Source organism: Plectropomus leopardus, chromosome 16 (assembly GCF_026936395.1).
Source record: "Plectropomus leopardus strain MGB_pleo_1.0 chromosome 16, ASM2693639v1, whole genome shotgun sequence".
Classification (NCBI taxonomy): Eukaryota; Metazoa; Chordata; class Actinopteri; order Perciformes; family Serranidae; genus Plectropomus; species Plectropomus leopardus.
In genome coordinates, this window is record NC_142191.1 from 3,990,323 (window position 1) to 4,010,783 (window position 20,461).

At 39.1% G+C, this 20,461-nt stretch overlaps 1 protein-coding gene across 1 annotated transcript in view; it reads right to left on the reverse strand.

Moving 5' to 3' along the window:
- Window positions 1–20,461, reverse strand: part of atad2b (ATPase family AAA domain containing 2B) — a 115,105-nt gene that overhangs the window by 18,935 nt on the left and 75,709 nt on the right. The window contains exons 25-26 of the mRNA XM_042503446.2: window positions 15,736–16,476; window positions 13,194–13,324 (exon numbers count right to left, since the gene is read on the reverse strand). Of these exons, the coding sequence (XP_042359380.2) occupies window positions 13,194–13,324; window positions 15,736–16,476 (872 nt within the window). The remainder of the gene's footprint in view (window positions 1–13,193; window positions 13,325–15,735; window positions 16,477–20,461) is intronic.

The following is a 20,461-nucleotide window of genomic DNA, read 5'->3' on the forward strand; positions in this document are numbered from 1 at the left end:
TCTCCGACCTTCCTTTCATCCGCTGCAATTCTTTCCATTTTTCATTATGTTTCTCCTGCTTTAAGTGCATTTCACGGCTTTATAGTGCACCTTCTCTCCTTTATCATCTCACCTTTTGCATATTTCAGTGTTTTTATAGAAGCTTTCCTCTTCATCAGCTAATACTTTTTCACCTTTTCTTCCCATGTCTTTTCTTGCACCCTCTCTCTCTCTCTCTCTCTGTCCCCTCAATTTATTCTCCTCTTTACTGTTCGCCAGCTGATTGCGGCGTTGTACTTCCCCCCAGCCTCTGTCAGCCTGATCAGGACGCCTGTGACAGTGTGGGGTAAATGGCGAGAGTGTGTCTTACACGGGGGCTCGCTGATTGAGTGAGCTCACTGCACACAAAAGGGCAGTAATCCCATGCGTTAAAGACTGCCACTGACATGGACCATTTAACCTCACCCCCCTCTAAACTCCCTTCCATCTCCCCCTCCCCGTCTTCACTCACTTCCCTTTTCTTTACTCACATCTCTATCTTTCCCCGTGTTTCTCAGGACCACAGATGGAGCTAACGGGGCTTGCGATGACAGTGGCTTGGGGAAATGAAACAGAATAATGGCACATGGAGTTATTTTAGTAGCAAAATTTCTCTCCGGGAAAAGAGGATCCGATCATTTTCTGCAGGTGTTAACTTGCAGGATTTATTGCAGCGTAATGACTAATTAATACTGGGTTTATGCTCACGACTGATAATTTGTGCAGAATCCTAACCGGACAATTATACTGTTTAAATGGCATTTACCAAAATCTAATTGCTTTGCTAAAGCATAACAACACACACTAAATTCTCATAAATAGTGAGGAAAAATAAGCAGAACAAACCAGAGGGGATTCATGCAAAGTGGATTAAGGTCTGAAATCGCAGCTCTGGTATTCAACCTCTGACCTATGAACCATGTCAACTGACCTATCGCTAAGCCCCGCCCTCGAACACCATAAGCCAATCATATTTTGTGCAGCTACACAATACACTCAGACCGAGCCCCTCGTAAAATGCACCAGCCTCTGATGCAAATTTTACATATAGGGCAAAAGTGGAATTACACCGCCGGTCAGGTGATGCCCACTGGCTCAGAAAGACTTTTTCTCACAGAGTTACATCGAAAATTTACCACAATCATCTTTTATTAATGCAACAGTGATGACAAATGTAAGATGTGTCGACCAGAAGGTTATAATTTACAACACAATGCAATGACTCAGACTTTATGACTGATACTTCTTCCAAATATGTATTAATACACCGAACACTGACTAGGTTTTACTAGCTCATCATTGCCTTATTTTTATTTATAATGTCAGTGGGTTTTATTTTATTTACCTTATTTTCCATCTTATGTTATGCATTCTATTTTTATCCTTATTTTAACTTACTTACACTAGTATTATAAAGTGGGTTTCGTTCATGTGAAGATGCATTTTATTCTAATCTTATTTTATTTTTACATGCGGGTTTTATTAAGTCCTCTATGTCTTTTCATGTGAAGCACGTGGTGCACGTAATTTCTTTCTTGTGAAGTATGTTGGGCTGCATTTCTTGTACGAAAAGTGCTATATAAATAAAGTTTATGTAAGTGTGGGAAACTCAACCTCGTGCAGAAAACATGATTTCTAGTGGTGTTGAGTTGCTATTTAAACATAATTAGTAAAATGTCACTGTGAACTCATCCCACAGTCTCACATACTTCCCAAAAAACAAACAAACAAAAAACTCTAACGTAGCTGTTACGTAATGACAAAATGTTGATGCTAATATAATTAAGCGCGTTACGTTTTCAAACAGACGACCTGTAAACAGTCACAGGTGCAGACTGAAGGAGAAAGTGATGCAGTAAAGGGTCTTTTTTTGTGTGTGAGTGTTTATGAAGAGCCATCCTCAGCAGTGAGGGAGAGAAAAGAGTTTTCAGGCAGCGCGGGGAAAAGAACAATGATTTGAAGTCTAACAGTCACCGTCACCAGGGACACTATTAAGCCTTCAATATCTGCCTCCAAGAGAACAATCCGTCCCCTTCTTCCTGTTTTAACTTCTTCTTCTTGTAAAAGAATGAGTTATGAATTATTCTGGTTTGCTTGTTACCGTGAACACCATGAATGCCTTTAATCAGAGCAGAGAGTGGATGTGGCTCGAGCGGACGGTGATTTGTTCGTAGGGAAAAAAAAAAAAAAATCGGTTGCAGTTGCACATAATGTGGCTTACGGGGCACTCGGTCACACAGGTAATGCAATATAGATGGTGTTATAAGGGTCAGGGACGATCATGACAAATCGCATTACCATGGTCTCAGCACATTAAAATGAAATGGTCATTCCTTTTGGCTGGGCGTGTTAAAACCCTGCTGCGGTTGACAACTCTTCTTAAATGGTTGGCTTTATTTCCAACATCAAATCACTGGCAAATTCCCAGCCAGTTTATAGCTGTGCAGCCTCTTTTTTCAGTTTAGAGGAGGAGAAGGTTTATATTATCAAGCTGTGGGTCCTTAGTGCAGGATCTATTGTCAACTATACGGTTTATTATATCAATACACCTAATCCACTGGCATTGTTTAACCCTTAGGGAGTCATTTTATTTGATCATTTTGACTGTGCTCATGCATATGGCGCAAAATTTGTCAAGATTTGTTTAATTAAGCTTCTACAGTAAGTCTAAAACACACTGTTGAAACAAAATTGTGACATTCATAATGTTAAGTGCAAAAAATGCTCCATTGAAACCCATTCAAACTGACATTTTTGATCCCACAGCCATCAAAGCAGAAAACAACTGTAACCCCTGTATTATTTGTGGGTGTCATTCTGGACTTTTATTATTTTATTATTTGGCATATGGAGAAAATACATGCTATTTCAACTAGGTGCACTGTCACAATCAATGCTGCTGCTAATCACTGACACACCCCAGGCTGTTAAAAAAAAATCGATTTTGCATGTGGTGTATTGAAAATAATTCATCTTTTGTGTTGTTTTTTTTCCCCGTGAAAATTAATATTTGATATTTATGATAAGGACTGATCAAGGTTTAAACAATAAACTCAGTGAAAGCAGTAAATATACTACTGTTTGACATTTTTTAAAGCTTGATTTTGTGCACAGAGCAACAAAAGTGAAAAATAAAGCTGGCCCTAAGGGTTAAAGATGGTAATACTTGTTTACTCTTGATTTTTTTTTTTACATGTAGCCTGATCATTTTTTCTGCTTTTTTAAGATCTGATGTAAGTTGAATTTCTGTGTATTTCAATATCTGTCAACTTCAGTCTAGATTTCACCACGTACAGGCCTTACATGTATAGACATGTTTTGGACAAATGAAAACAACTCCCAACTTTTTGGCCTGTTGTCCACACGCAAACTGAAGGAGCGTTTACACGGTTTACAACGGATCTTGGATGAAATGTTAAACTTTTAAAACTGAGTTCCAGAGTACAATTTTTTGAAAACGCAACCGCTTCTGTTGCCAAGTACACCGAGGATTATCGGTGTGTGAAAAGAGTCAGTTGTGTGTGTCTCATAGTCGATGAGAGAGCGGACAGCCTTGTCGAACTATATTCAGAATTTTTGCGTATGTCACACAGCTGCAGCGTTTACATGCGCACGTAAACACCAGATCGTATTAGAGAACATCCTATGAAAACAGTTGACCTGAAATCATCAATCAGATTGAGAAAAAGTATGCGTGTAAACGTTTCTCAAACACTCCATCTGAAGACGGATCTACAGCAACTGGAGTTCAGAAAACTCTGAAACTGAGAAGGCATTTTCATAAATCAGCAAAAACTCAACTAGAGGCCAAAAAACGAGGAAAATGTCAGTTTTCATAAACATCTCTATATATGCAGAGACAGAGCCTTAATCGATGATGCCGTCACATCATGAAAACAGAGACCTTTTCAGACCACATGAAATAAAAGGAACATTATAAATAAACAAGCTGGAAATAAAACTGTTACCGTGTTCACTTCAGAGTGAGAATCAATAAAAGAACTGTCTTAAATCAATGTGGAGCTCAGAGATTCAGGGCTTGTTTCCTGACAGAGTAAAAACTAAACCTTGACCAGCTTTGGTCAGTAAACTCAAATATTTTGAGGGCTGATCTGGGTGGTTACTGGTTTCTGCAGGCTTTCCGTGTTACCATGTGCATAATATTTATATGTAATTTGAATATTTTCTTGTGTGTGCCTGGTGTATGCATATAGATGCATTTGTATCTGTTTAAACAGCTTGTTTTATCACTCTGTTTTATTATTACTAGCATTTTCTATAAAGTTTGATGTTAACATTTACATTTTTGTTATTACTTTGCCTCATTTATCTGCTGTAAGGTCTTGTTACGATATTGTCGTGTTTTGAAAAGTGCTATTTAAATAAATGTATTATTATTATTATAAACTCCAAATATCAAAGAATGTAATGCATTACTGTCGGATTGAGCCACACCGTCCATTCAGAATGTAATTATTGTCACAAATCTCACTTTTTGATAGTCAAGGGCAGGACAAGAATCATGATAAATGTAAAAAATCATGAGGCAACCTTCACTCCTCCATTTTCAGTGACAAGGTTTGGGTCTGAAAAGTTTCATAGAATAAATGAATCTATTCAATAACAGCAATAAGTATGAGGAAAAAAATATGTTTGACTAGTAAGCTACAGGAAAGAATTTTAATATTTTCGAGATTCCAGACAGCAGAGATCCAATATAACCCGGTAATAAAGAAGGAGAAACTTGCAGCACTGAATTTACACAAATAACCCCAAACACACCTTGACATACCCCCGCCAAATTACCTGATGTTTTCAAAATAGATGCATGGAAACCAACGGCAAAAAAAGTTATAAATAGGTCAAGGTTATAGAAAGGACCGGCTATTGAACAGCTATTGTTAAACTTAAGGTAAACCTCGAGGGAAATAAAGGTTAATCGATGCAATGTCCTTTACATGTGTAGTGCAAATAATGTGTTTGTGAGTGTACTTTTGTGAGTGTACTTTTGTGTGTGTGTGTGTGTGTGTGTGTGTGTGTGTGTGTGTGTGTGTGTGTGTGTGTGTGTTGGGGAGGGAGGGGTGTTGAGCTGTGAAATGTGCTGACCAAGCGCTAAGCATTTCAGACCGTCAGTTATGCATTATGAGAATATGTTTGCAGAATATACAAACACGTACAGCCCGGGAAAACTGGATACATCTAAATATTTACGGCTGCTTAAATCACTGCAGTACATTTTTGTCATCAAGGCTCTTTCAACTGACAGTTCAACCAAAAATCAAATATACATATTTTTCCTTTTAACTATAGGACACAGCCCGTGTTATATTTAAATCTGAGCTGAGAGAGAAAGGAAACATGCAGGAAGAGGGGTAAGAAAATCAGACAAAGCAAAAGGAAATTGAATTGATTTCTCATAAAAACAGGGGGAAAAAGGCAATGAATAACTGAACCAGAAATTATCCAAAAATTAGCAAAAAAATGACTAAATATCAATATCCTGAAATATGCACAAAAATGGGAAGAAAATTACAAGAAGAAAAACAGACAATGACATAAAAAATATATAATAATAATAATACAAATAATACATGTACAATAATAATTAATATATAATATAATAATAAATATAAAAAATAATAAAACAAAAAAAAAATAATAATCATATTTTTTCTGTAAGCTTACTTTTAATATGTAATTACACTAATTCTAAATATACATTTCTTTATTTCTTCCAAATTATGTGATAATTTTCATGTCAAGTTTCCGATTGCTTTTGTCCAATGTTTTTGACAGGAATCAAACCAATGTGCTCACATTTCAAAGGTTCAAATGCTTGTGAAAGCCATCTGACCGAGCACAAGAAAACTGATGTCAGTTGAGGTTTCAGAGGGTTAACACACACTAGCCATCGTTGTTGTGGTTGTCAAATGTGTTGTTTTGGCCCTTTGAGCACCAAGCTGAGTGCCATCTAGTTCTTTCACACTGAGGAGAAGGCAAACATTTCATTTTATATTCGCAATTTCAATTTGCGCAATTTGCACCTCCTAACTGGCCATAAAGTAATGCAGTTGGATAATTCATCATCATTTCCAATTCATCAACAGTTCTGTTGCACATCTTTTTTTTCCTTTGCCTCCAGTGGTAGACCAATAACTGCTGACTGCTATCATATCCACCAACATATGTACAATAAAAACATTTAAAAAACTCTTAATTTATTGTCTAACTAATCGTGAGTACAAAGTCCCACACAATGCAAACTTCAGATTACATAACTAAGAGTTGAGTGGGAAGCATGAGGCCACAGGGGCATAATCAATCACCCGAAACACTTGGCAAGAGGGCAAACTAAAGCAGACCACGAAGAAGACACAAGAGCCTGGTATGTTTATGTTGTGTGAGCTGTTGACACTGCCGGCCCTCACACACGCATGGCCAAGAGGCGCAGCTTTGGAAGCGCAATTACATGCAAATAGCCACATTGTCAAGACCATCAGTGGGAATGAATGAAAACAAAAGAACCACTTCAGACGCTATGTATTTTTATTGACAATCAAACGCTGGTCCAGCACTACGATTAAACTGTTCTCTTTTGAGCAGACATGTGGCACGGCTACTTCGCCAGAGGGCCCCCCCCCCTGCTGTTATTAGTGCTAAAAACGAAGGAAGATGACAAACTGAAATGGGGCCATTTCTGTTGACAGGCTTCTCTAAAACAGGAAATCCTGACATGCTGTAATAGCTACACATCAAGCCAAAAGACTCCATACTGTGCCAGCGACTAGAGACACTAGCTCTTTCTCGGCAGCTGCTGAAGAAAAACAGCAGAGCAGACGATAATCTGTGTGTTCTTGGTGAGATGGAGGAAAAATTGCCGGGCCAGATTGGATTCCTTGTTACTGAATTCTCATCTGCAATCATCAGCAGCACTTCTTCCAGTCCATCTGTGGACAAGTGTGTGATTATTGATGAAAGAAAACAGCTGACAATAAGAGACGTTTTGGAGTAGTTAGAGAAGCGAGCCTCAGGACCTATTTATTCATGCTGAGGAATTCATTTTGATCCAGACAGCATCAAGCAGCATTTCAGCCAAACTGGCAATAACAGAACTTGATTTTACTAAGTGAATCAGAGCAAAACTCTGAGCCACGACAGAGAAATAACACCACTAAAGGGTTCAAATATATTTTACTGATAAATCTCTGTGACTCTGGGGTCAGTTTTAAAGGCCGTACATCCTCTGAAATGATCATCGATACTTCTTATTGATTTGTTTTCATGAACAAATAATAGGTTTGTTAAATGTTTATTATTTAAAAAATGATAAATTAAGAACAGGATTAGAACTGAATATTTAAATCTAACTTAGAGACTGTGTTATTTATGAGAGGGGAAGGGGTGGTGCAAAAAGGAGAAGACATGTCACACCATTTTTTAAGCCCTTTGTTTTTTATTTAGGCTTCGTGAGGGGCATTGAATTATTATTATTATTGAATTTGGGGTGAACTGTCCCTTTAAGCAGTCAGGTGATGGAAATGCAGCAAAACCTGATAACATGAGCCTCCTTCTAAATCCCTTAATTCATCAACTTGTGGAATAGAAAGCAAATGTAAGAAAAAGTTGGGTTTCCATTACAGATTTGAGCAAAACTTTAGCGATACTTTCAAAATGTTGATAAAACACAATTGTGAGATGACAGTGTTTCCACTGAGTGATGTTATGTTTAAACATTTGTAGCTTTATTTCTATTGCAGCCACCACACTAGCTGTTTTCCCAAACTTTTTCCAGGCTTGGGAAATGCCATTTACAAATTCCATGACTTTTGCAGATTTTTCATGACTGTGAAAATCATGCTACGACTACTAATAATAATCTCTGTCCTACAGGCTTTGAGTGCATGGTGCATTAACAAACTCGTAACACTCTTAAATTCCAGGGAGATTTCAGAGCCACTTCCATCAAGTTGAAAGTCAGAAATAATCAGCCCTCTGCAATCAATGGCTGAAGGAAGAGAAAAGGAACAGTGCGACACTCACTGCGGGCCCTAATACACATCAGGCAGCGTGCCAGTCCCCAACCCTGCCAGCAAATATCTGCTTAAATGGTGACTCTCATCCTGCGCACCGGATATTCAATTTGTTCCGTAAGCCGGGGATGAAAAAGCAATTATTCACAGTCCCCTCTTTTCACGATCTGTTTCTTTAAGATATCTCCTCTCCCCTCCCCTACCCCCCCACCCCGCCAACAAATAAACCTCCAGATTAGTGCTGCGTGTGGCTGTTCATGGGGGCAGCCAGTTGAGGCGCCGAGATCAGGCCGACTAAAAAGCCTGTCAATCAGTTTGAAAGATGGAGTCAGGTTTGGCAAGACAGAGTGTGCACCCCGCCATCCCCATCATCCCCATGGGACGCGGGTAAAAGCCACTAGATAATGGCTTGATAGCTGGATGTCACTTCGGCGCATGGAGGGAAAGAAGTAAGCACATGTCAGAAGGACACTTCTTTTACATCAATTACACTACACAGAGCACCCTAAAACCAAGCAACCCCCCCCCACACACACACACCCGATCAGTGAGAAGTGCTGTCAGGGGAGCCCACTGAGCCGAGGCTCCAATTTACACTTGGGGTATTAGGTGGGACCCTAGCGTGACTGTGCAACAAAAAAAAGCTGCTTCATATGCTTGCTGTTACTCAAACACATCCTGGAGCAAGTTGGCGGATGTAGTGAGGCATTGAGAAGCTCATGTTTGAGTCATAACCTTGTTTGCCTCAAAATGTCGCAGGAGCACCACCTGTTGATTGAGGGATGTGAAAATGGTCTGCCACTGTAATTGGCTCCCTCCCTTCTCAGAAAGCACGGATACAGAATTGATGGTTAAAGGGGGAGATGAAAAGGGAGGAAAAAGAGAGTGGCATGACCACAGGGTGAATGGAAAGGAGGGATAAGCCTCCGAATTTATCCATCTGAGAAGGGCAGTGTGACAGCATCGTCTCCAGAGCCGACCTATGGATCTGGAGGAAGCTTAAGGCTCGTCATCCATGATTGAGTTTCCACATCCTCCACACCTCGAGTCCCATTATACACACACACACACACACACACACACACAAAAGTCTAATGTATGTGCTGCCGTCTGTTCAAATAATGGCGGACTTCTAATTATCCGGACACCGGTCCGGTTTAACATGCTCTAAATTTGGAAGCTACAGAATAAAAGGAGGACAAAGGGGTGAATTAAAGCCAAATGCAGACGGTTTCTGAGACGAGCATGTGACAGGGTGGAGTTCCTCTGCTGGCTCACTACAGATAACATGAGCTGTTAGCCGTCAAAGCCACCAGCTGAGTGTGATCACTCAGGACACACACTGGCTTTTTAATTCTGCTGCTTTTGCATATTAAAGCGATAGTATAGAGTACTTATCCAAAGTCAGTTTATTACTTACAGCAGAAGTTAGTCAGCACGCCCCTAATTTGGAGAAGCAGCCTTGAGTATTGACACAGAAGCTAAGCAATGTACAGCTAAATTTGGGGAGCAATAAATCATATTCAAGAAAAAAAAAATCATTATCAGTTTTTCAGGGCTCCTACAGCTTAAGGAAAGTTAAAATTTCATTAAACATTTTTAATGCCACTTGGAAGAAAATTCTTAGATTCATACTGTTAAGTGAAAAAAATGCTCCATTGAAACCCATTCAAACTGCAATTTTTGATCCTACAGCCATCAAAGCATAAAAATATGCATTGTATTTTCTGCCATTATGGGCTTTTGCTGTTGAAATTTAATTTTTACAATTTTCCACCTAAAGACAACATTTTTACTATATTTATTATTGAAGAAAATCTAATGATTGACATATCCCAGGCTGTGATAATAAAATCAATCAATAAATAAAAATCTATTCTGCATGTAGTTTTATTGAAAATAATTCTTTTTTTTTTCTTCATCTAACAACATAGTAGCATCATAAAACCTGGCATTAAAAGGATTAAAATTTGACATTTATGATTACGGCTGATGTTTGTTGAAAAATTAACTCAATGAAAGTTGAAAATAATTTTAATGTATAATATGTTTTAAACCTTGATTTTGAAAAGTGCATTTTGTGCGCAGAGCAATACGAATGTGTGTAATATTTAAATGGGCCCTAAGAGTTAATCATATTCTAAATATAGCGGACACTTACCCTGCATTCATGTGGTGTTGGAAAAATTGGAAAAATGAGTCTCTGACTAGGAAAATTATTTGAAATCCTCCTCAAGTCAAAACAACTCGGGAAGTTGGCTAAAAATGTTACTGGTTTTAGGGAGCAACAAGTCCTGGATAATCACTTTGTAATATAAAGCTTCATACTGTTATTAAGGTGCACTTTAAATGTTCTGAGCAGCAAATACAGCATTAACCATGTCGTTTCCACATTTCAACTTAAAGCTCACGAACACAACAAAGTCAGACAAGCAACTTCCCAACTCAGGAAATGGGACCATCCAAAGAGTAATTGAACGCAGCATGAAATTGATTTTGATATTTGTAGGTGGCTAAAATATGTTTTGTTGCAGCCCCCTCCACAGCTTCTGTGGTAATAACTCTGCCTGCTTCTCCAAACTGGGGCATGATGACCGACATCTACTGTGTGTAATACACTGACTATTGATGAGTATCGGGGTCCACAGATAATCAACCTGACTGATTATTGGGGCCGATATTTGGCGTTTTGCAGATTATCTGTATCTGCTTCTTATTTTAATGATCGCCGCTAACATTAATTAATTAAGAGAAAAAAGTGTCAGCATGGGAGAAACTTTTGCTTTGTAAAACCTCAGTGAGCTATTTTTATTTACTTATTTTTTGACTACATTTTCTAAACTTTCTGTTTTGATGCTGAAAGTCTCAGTTTTGATTAAATATCTGCTAAAAGCATTTAAACAGAGTTTTGTGTTGGTTATAATCCAAATTCTAAATGTCAACAGAAAGATTTTCATTTTTATTCTAAATGCAAAAATGTTCCAAATATGAGGTTATCCACCTCATTAACTACTAATAATCAGTATTGGCCCTGAAAAAAAAAAACCAATATCCGTCAACCCCTCATGAGTACCCCATACAACCCCACTGCAAAAAATCCAAACTATCCTTTTTATGTCTGTCAACAAAAAGTGATTCAGCAGTCCACAGGAAGCAATAAGTGACCGATCTAGAGTACAGAAATAAACAGCATCTGTCTCTGTTACAGACGGGAGGAGAAAACATTAAAAATAAACACCGCCAGCATTTAAACAAGCACCCGCATGAACTCAGATACCACAAAAACAAAAACATATTGGTAACATTTTTTAGATTATAGCTCCTCTTTTCCATAATCACAGTCTAATTAGTCAGTTGCAAAATGTGACAGTTTGCCACAGCTGGCTCAACACTGCTTCTTATTTACTGATGGGATGTGGGGATGTTTATTTGTGCTGAAAAATATCGACCCTCTCTTTACCGCCTTTACATATAAGACATAAAAAAGGGTTTAATTTCCAGCTACACTGTAACTTTTGGGTTTTCCATCTCTAAGATCGTCCACAATACATTTTGCTTAATTACTGAATGTGTTTAATTATTTGTGGAACGTGCTACAAATGTTCTTCGAGTGCTGCAACACATCAACGCCGATTCCTAAAATAACTGAATACATAAAGTGATCACGATCATAACAAATGACCGTGGATATTCTGTGCGACTGCGTTTTCCCTTTAAGGATGTTCTCCCTCCTGTTAGCAGATCATTGCTTTGATACAGATCACAGTACCTGTTAAATCTCCAATCCACAGTCAGCACACAACACCCAAATCACCCCAGCTGTTACATCCTTCATGGTCTGAATTAGAATGATGAGCGTGGAAAATCAGGCAAGATGGTGACGGGGCACGCACCGGGGTTTTAAACAGCTCAAGTCTTGGAGGGGTTAGATAATGCTGTAGCACTAGAGCGGCAATGAGGGGGGGGTTTTCTAACAAACGCTTCTGTAACACGACAAAGGAAAAAAAAAACCCAACAAGGCGCAGAGACGTGAACAACAACCAGGTTGAAAATCTTTAAAACAAATATCATCTGAAAGAGTCTGTAAATTGCCATCTATCACGCCGTGCACTCGAAAAAAAATAAGCCTTTCTTTCAAGATGTAAAGGATGCATTGTGAGAAACAAACTTCTATTTCACAGCGCTGCAGTCTTGCAAAAGGATAAAAGGATTTACATTGAATAAATAACCAATAACAGTTTCCTATTCAAATAAACTTGAAAAGATGCACCAATATAAACATAATCCACTAAATTGATGCTGTCTTGTGACAGACTCCAATCTGTGGGCACTTACGGCTTTTCTAGCGGTGCAAGAAATAAGATTTTTTTTTATAGGTGATGTTTTTATAACTTTGAAACCACACTGAACAATTCAGAGGATACATTCTTACAGTTAGTAGTTTGATTGGACAATAGGGATTCAATAAGTGCTGATATGGAGAATAACATCAGTGGGACTTTTTTAAAGATTTTTTTTGTATTTCCTATAAGCAGATGGGAGAGTATACTTGATGAAAGTGGTGGAAATATTTAACCTTTTTGGAGGAGGGCTCATTATAGAGATCTTTTATATTCTTTTTTTTCTTTGTTGTGCTGCTGCATGTATGGACAAAGACATACTGTATATTAGATTTGCACTTCATAGACTGGCGTATTTTGTGAATGTTTATTATATATATATATATATATATATATATATATATATATATATATATATATATATATATATAAAATTAGTTTAGTTTTCTATGTTAAAATAACTAAAATGATTGCGATTTTTTGATTTTTTTTGTCAGATCGCAGAGTCCTATCATACATTCACTTGTTCTGGTAGGAAAAGCACAGATGTTATGAATAATGATGCCTCCATTAAAATCAAGCGTCCCACTAAGCCGTGACAGTGTGACCGTAACCCTGAAACTTAAGCAGCTAAATGAAATTCAGCCTTCGTTCATTTTATCTTTTTCTTTCTTTAGTTGCCAAAATGTGCAGAAAAAATGTTGAACAATGACCTCAAAACCGAAGCAGCCTTCAGACTGAGAATTTCATGTACCTATTGATACAGCATTTATGAGGAAAGTAACTGATTAGTAGGAATATTTACCGAAAGTCGTTGGTGGTCAACCACTAAGGGAGGATGGGGAGGGACTGGTTGTGGCTCTTCCTCCGTCCTCTCTGCAGATCCCTTCAGCTGCTCCGACGGGCTCGCCTCGCATGTCCTCTCTGTGGACCCCCCTGCCAAAAAGACAAACGGATTATTCAAACAAAACAAACAAAAACAACCTACAAAGAATGGGCGAGCTAAATTTGAAGACCTCTTTTGGTGTTTTTTTTTCCCGAACCCCTGAAAAGAAAAACACAAACTGGCTCTCAAAAGAAAATAAGACCCAACTGCCATGACTACAGGATTAAAAGCAACACTACAGCATGTGAGGACAATCTATTTTAAGCAGCGATCGAGGGCACAATGTTTCACATCTGGCCTCTTTCCTGTCCGTTTATAACAACCGCTCAAGAAACGCTTTGATGGAAACAAAAGGCCTGGCACAGCTCGTAATGAGAGTGGGGGCGGAGCAGCCGACTTGTCTGTTGTTTGAGGAGCCACAGTTTGTTTGTGCTCTGTTGGCTGATCCTGCCGTCCTCTGATGGCGTCTCCATATTCTACGAGCGCCATTACCTCCGCTTTCCAGCTGGCCTCGACTCGTCACGAGCCAAAACACAACCCTCTAATCAAACGCATAAATATCCTACTTTATCTGCGACTCAGATGCTACAAAATAATAGAAAGCCTGGATAAGGTAAACTTAATTTTTCTGTTGAAATACACTATTGGCAAAGTCAGGGGAGAGTTTTTTTTAATATTCTGTATGTTGCATTATTCATGTCCTCTGTTTTAAAAGCTAGTGTAAATCAAAGGAGCAGGATGGTAATCAAGAAAGTAATTTATCGTCATAATTAAGTGGTGGGCAAAGCACTGACTGGATGTGTAAAAATTAACAGATTTTGTTAACTTGCTTAATTGCATATCTACTGTGAAGATCAGCTGATTAGCAAGTAAAATGAGGAGACCAAAACAAGTAGCTGAGAACTTTCTTCACACTTTTTTCTCTCTTCTCAGATAAAAACTCCCCTCAGATCAAACTCAGAGCGTCAACTATTGACAAAAAAACATCTAGCTGATTAATATCTTTTCCAAATATTTGCAGAAGTGACAGATGGGCTCTGCAGGTTGAAATGTGACCCGAAACCCACAAACAGCAAATCATTACTTGAAATGCAAAATGTGTCCAGCACTGTGCAAATGAGGTTAAAATGATAATGTACTGAGAGTTTCAGCATTTTCAAGGAAGACATTAAAACAAACAAAAAAACTGTGTTCACACATTTTTTGACAAAATATATTTAAAGAAAAATGTGTCCGTGAAAGGCATCTATTTTAATTTGCCTGTTCTAATTAATCTGTTTTGGTTTGTCTTTTAATTTATCTTTTAATTTACTCTTTTATTCTGTCTCAATTGTGTATAATTCTATGATATGTAATATTATTTCTGTGTCTGCTGCTAATATTCTTAGAATTTTATTGACTCTTATTGGTATGGGTCGTTATCGTTATTTGTGTTGTAATTTGTTTCTCTCTTTAAATTTTGACTGGCCTCAGTTCGACATTATTGTTTGGCTCTCATAATTGTGTTGCCTCTGCAAGAAACAAACAAGAGAGTAAAACTGAGCAACTTATCTAGAAATTACCAAAAAATTAACAAGATAAAATTGTAAAAGGCTACCTGAAAATTAGCAAGAAAAGAAAGGTAAAAAACAACAATGAACAAGAAAATGACCTGAAAAATGGTGCTAAAAATACATAAAATTATAACTGTATATAATATACAAAATTTAAAATGTAGAATCACAAGGCCTCCAGGCCTAAAGGAAAAGTTTTTCTGCTTTCATAATTTTTCCAGGAAGTTCATGACTGTGGGAACCCAGAAAAAACGAACTTTAGTTAAAGGCAGAAAACGCTTCATCTAATTGAGCTTTTAAAGCTGGATCATCGTATGAATTATGTAGAAAATTGATTCAAGGCGCAACAAGAGACTGTTCATCAGGTCAGGATGACTGGACTCATGCATCTAGTTAAATAACAGACTTTGTTAGTTATGTTCAGGACATGAAAGCAGAGGATTAACAGAAAATATACAAAAAGCTAAGAGGACAGGGATCTTAGAAGGAAATGTAATTTTAAACATCAGTATGCTCAAACTAAAGTAAATGTGTATTTCAGGGTGTGGTGTCAAACTGGAATTCTTTAGAGAACGATTCAAAGAGTAATATCAACATTTTTCAGTTAAAAAATATGTATAAGGAAGAAATAATTAGACAATATTAAGTTTCCAGGTAATTTTGTTTTGGGTTTTTTTGATTGATGGTGAGTTGCTGAGTGTAGCTTTTGATTCTTTATTTTTCTTTCTAATTAACTGACGGACAGAGCATCTATTTTCATTTCTTGATTTATTTTTGAGAAAGGGGCTGCCCCTTTTTGATTAAGGAATGTAATGTGGCAAAAACCTGCTGTCTGATTCTTAACCGTCTGTTTCCACGAGCAGAATAAAAGTGAAAGTGAACAGTAAACTCTCGATGTGGCTTCATACCTTCTGTGTCGTGATCTTCCTCTGTGTTTTCCGTTACTGCACTCCCATCCTGGGGAGGGTGCTCCTGAGTTGGATTGCTCTCATTTTTGTCTTTGTGCTCTTCCTGTTGGGGTTCATTCGAGCCCTCGGCCGCGCTCAGAGGAGTCCTTTTCTCCGCCTCACCGCTCCTCTTGAGGCTCTGCGAGTCGAGGCTGTCCATCGACTCGTTTCCATTCACACACTCCGCCTGTGATACGAGGAGACCCTCTGTGTGCGTCGGCTGGACCTCGGCGTCTGAAGACTCGGACATCTCAATCGAAGGCCGGAAGTCGTCGGCGTGCTTGGCCTGGACCTCCACGTCTGCCTGCGGCTGAAAGGAGCCGCCGGGGCAGAGCAGCGCAGCGTGTTTCTCCGTGTCCTCGGCCTCTTTGGCTGGGGGCTCCTCCTCCTTAGGTGCTGGCTCTTTTTGGGCTTCGCTGGCATCAGGAGGTTCGGCCAGAGCTGCGACGGGGGGCTCGTTGGAGCTCTCCTCCTCCGTGGAGGGGGCGTGGGGATGGTGGCCGTTGGGCTGCGGACCCATGGTGTCACAGGACGATTCCTCATCCTGCGTCAAACATGAGTCACTGGGCCCTGCAGCCTCCGCCTCTGCCTCCGCCTCGGGCTCCTCCTCCTCCTCTTCTGTTTCCTTCTTGTAGCTCTTCTTCTTTCGGATGATGCCCCGCCCCCAAGATGGCCGCCGGCGAATCTTCCGCTTTATGTGATCTATGATGGAGAGAGGAGAGAGAGAGAGAGAGAGAGAGAGAAAAGAAAGAGAAATGTTAATGAAAACATTCACCTGAGCAGTCAGTCATTTTTGTAGTTTCTCTTAGTTGTGTTGAAATGTGAATGTTGCATCCGAATCATTCTGGACACACTGGATCAGAGAAAGACTAAAATCATAAAAAAAAATGTTTAAATCAAACAGCAGCACAGTCAGACTTTTAACCCTGCACAGGTGAAACAATAGGGAAGCAAATTAATTGGTCTTTAACCTCTTGCTGTTAGACGTTCTCTCCACCAGTGAAAAATTCAAAAGGAAATTTAACAAAATAAAAAATATTTCCACCTTAGTATAGAAAGTTTTACAGAGTACTGTTTGAGTACTGTTGTCTATACTAGGATTACATTAAAGTTTAAAATTCTTGTGACGACCTCACAAAAGGTTAGGAGATAAAATGAGTAATTGTATTTCTATGGGATAAGACACTGCAAAAAAAAAAAAAAAAAAAAAAGTTTTAAAAACTGCAGAGTAGGAAAACATGTTTTTCCTCATGTAGTTTCATCGTGGGCGATGCAATTTGACTGGACTTAAATCTGGACATTTAGCCTTCTTCAAAGAGTAACAGGCAGCGGGTGACATATATTGCTAGAGAGAGGAAGGCAGAGACCGCAGCCCTGCTACATCATGGATGTTGGACACTAATGACAACAGATGGTGCTTGCGGGTTTAAGAGGAAGGGGGAAGCAGAAGCCTGCTCTCTGAGAGTGCAGTAAAAGTGTCACAGCAAGCGAGCAAGAATACTAAATGCAGCGAAACTTCAAGGCATTTGCCTTCATTTACTGCTTCTGCCGAGCAGAGACCGAGATAGAGACCAGAGCAACAAAGTCAGACAGAGGAGCAGACACAGAAAGACAGTGCGAGAGAGCAAACACACTGGGACCACCACGAGTCAGTTTCCCCGAGACACAAGCGTTTGAACCTGACAGTGAGTGGCATTACCGTGACCTGCCAGTGAACACACCCTAACCCCACAGAAACCCTTTGGGTTCTTGGCACCAAAAGGCCTTCACACTTTAAAATCATCTGTTGAGTCACATCTAAGCAGTAACCTCCAGGGCTGAAAGTGAAGTCAAAGTGAAAGTGTCAAAAACTGCAGTTCCTCTAATGCACTGATACTCAACTTACGGCACGTGAGCCAAATCTGGCCCCTGATAGGGTGCCTGGTGGCCCCCAAACCAGTTTTTAATTCATAATAAAAATAAAGTGAATCACACTGGGAATTAATTTGTACTTTTAGAACACATGACATGCCAAAGTGCATAAAAATTAATTAAATTATTAAATTATTTACCAAAAAGTGCCAGTGGAGGATCCCCTGCAGCTCCTGACAGAGGTCCTAGCGGAGCACCTATTGTTCTAAAATCCTAGAAACGACCTAAAATTCAAGAAATGTACAGAAATACTAGAAATGTCCTGAAATCCTAGAAACTTCCTAAAATCTGAAAAATGTACTAAAATCCTAGAAATAAGCAAAAATCCTGGAAATGCCCTAAAATGTGTCCTTAAACCCCAAAATGTCCTGAAATCCTACAAACGTCCTTAAATCTGAGAAATGTCCTAAAATCCTAAAAACATCCTAAAATCCTAGAAACATCATAAAATGGGGTTTTGGACAATTGACTGGACAGAACGCGCAACTTAAAGATGTCACTTTTCGATTTGTTGTAATTAAATGATTAATCTGTTAAAATAATTGGAAGATTAATTTATAATGAAAGTAACCTTTAGTTGCAGCCCTAGATGTAGGATATATGAACATGACTTGATAAGTTTATAATAAAATGACTGTGACAGGCTTAGCGATGGCCAAAATGCCAAACCAGAGGCTTCAAAACAGGAGTCCACAAACAAATGGACACATCCATTATTTTTACACTATCTTCTGGTCATATAAGACAGCTTTCTGAATAACTCAGAGCAGCGGCAGAGTAAAGCAAGTAATCCATTCATAAAACAACAGTTTCAGAAAAGAAAAAAGAGATAACTTAAAAAGCTCCCGTGTGTGTATCTATATGTGCAAATGAGCTCCGATGTGGATATGGACACATCACAACGGACACATTAAAATCCATAAAGGCCTTTTTCCATTTTAATTCTGTCAAGGGTTGCTGGAATGAGCCAAATCTGCCAAAGTGGAATCTTATGCAGAATCAATAATGTCAGCGCGGCTCTCGCAGGACCGAACGGACAGGACTGCATCACGTTATTCTGCAGAGATCACACTGTGCAGCACACACATCCTCCCTTTGTGCTTTGAGCAAAGCTTTTCCCTTAATACCTCCGAAGGTCTCCGTTGTATAATCTTGATCTGAAATACATTCCCCACAAAGATATGAATAGGCAATCTCTGACAAGAAATCATGATACGCGTGCTTGTTGTCTGTCAAATCTCCCTCAAACCCCCCCGATGCTTTTAACCAGGGCTCGTCTTTCCACTCCAAAGACGTGATTATGCACACTGTGCGTACTTCAGAGGAAGGTAGAAAATGAAACCTTATGTTAAGTGCTTCTTCACAATAGAACGGAGGGAAAACAATCACACTGACTCAGTCATATTTCATCTCGTACAGAAAACACCACAAAAATTGGGATAATTAGTCGGCGGGGGCTTGCTGATAGGCTCAGGACCTTAATCTTTTTGTTCTCCAGTGACCCTCTTAATGACCGGCCACGCATTTCCTGTCAGGCACCCCCCGAAACATCAGACAACCCTGAGGGGAACAGAGTACACTCGGTGCCAAATGATGTTGCAACAAACAGCAATTTGCATGTGTTTATAAAGTGGCTGTGTTTGGGTACTATTCATGCTCGCTTTCAAGGACATTTCAAAAGAGTACTTCAGAGTTCATACTCATCTTTACCAGTTAATTTCCCTGATTTTTCCATGACTTTTAAGGCAAATTTTAAGCATACATTCACTATACACCACACAATCAAGACCACCCATTCTCTTAAAGAACCATCAACACTCCTTATCGGCTCTTTTCATTACTATATAATAGCTTTTTAAAATATAAATCATTTAAAAAAGTAAAGAATTCAGAACGAGATTAGAACTGAATATTTCAAAATAAATTAGGGACTGTCTGTTATTCATGAGAAGTGAGGGGGTTGTGCAAAAAGGAGGAGGAGAGGGACTTTAAAGGCATGTTCTCTTCAAAAAGAAGAAGAGGAAACCATAAAATCAGAAATTATCACTGGATTTTTACATTTCTGACAGTCCTTGAACACATCATGTGTTATTATACAGGTTTGTGAAACTAAATTATCGTGACTTTTCCAACACATTAAGGGTATATTTAATTTTCCAAGATTTTTCCAGGCCTGGAAATTGCTATTTGCAAATTTCATGACTTTTCCAGGTTTTTCATGAAAGTACTAACCCTGGAATTTACTGTATGTGTTTATGTGCTGTCTTAAATTTTTCTTACCATGTTTTTTTTTTGTAATACACAGAGTGTTCAAACATTGCTCTGTCTACAAACGTTATCACACTGGGGGACTGATGGAAACCTTTCAAAAACAGAGCTACGAGCGATCTACATGCACGAGACAACAACATAACATCCCCGAAAAGGACCAGTGTCACACAACTTCTGCAGACTGGTCTTATTCTCTGTAGGGGAGGCAATCAGAGCTGCAGCGGTCTGCAGCCTGTCCCCTGGACAACAAGCCCAGTTTGTCACAGAGCCTCTCTCAAGTGGGTACAGAGGCTGCTGGAGGAGTGAGCTTTAAGATGGGATGCAGCTTTGGTTTTTTGGTTCCTTCTGATCTGATTTGGAAGGAGGAGACAGCCGTAGGGTAAGCTATGAAGCACGCAGTGAGCGCCATTCTTCTTCAGGCGTGACTGGCACATGGGATAGTTACTCTGCTGAAACTGGGGGGGACCAGAGATGGAGAAACGAGTGCAAGAACAAAGACCAAGAA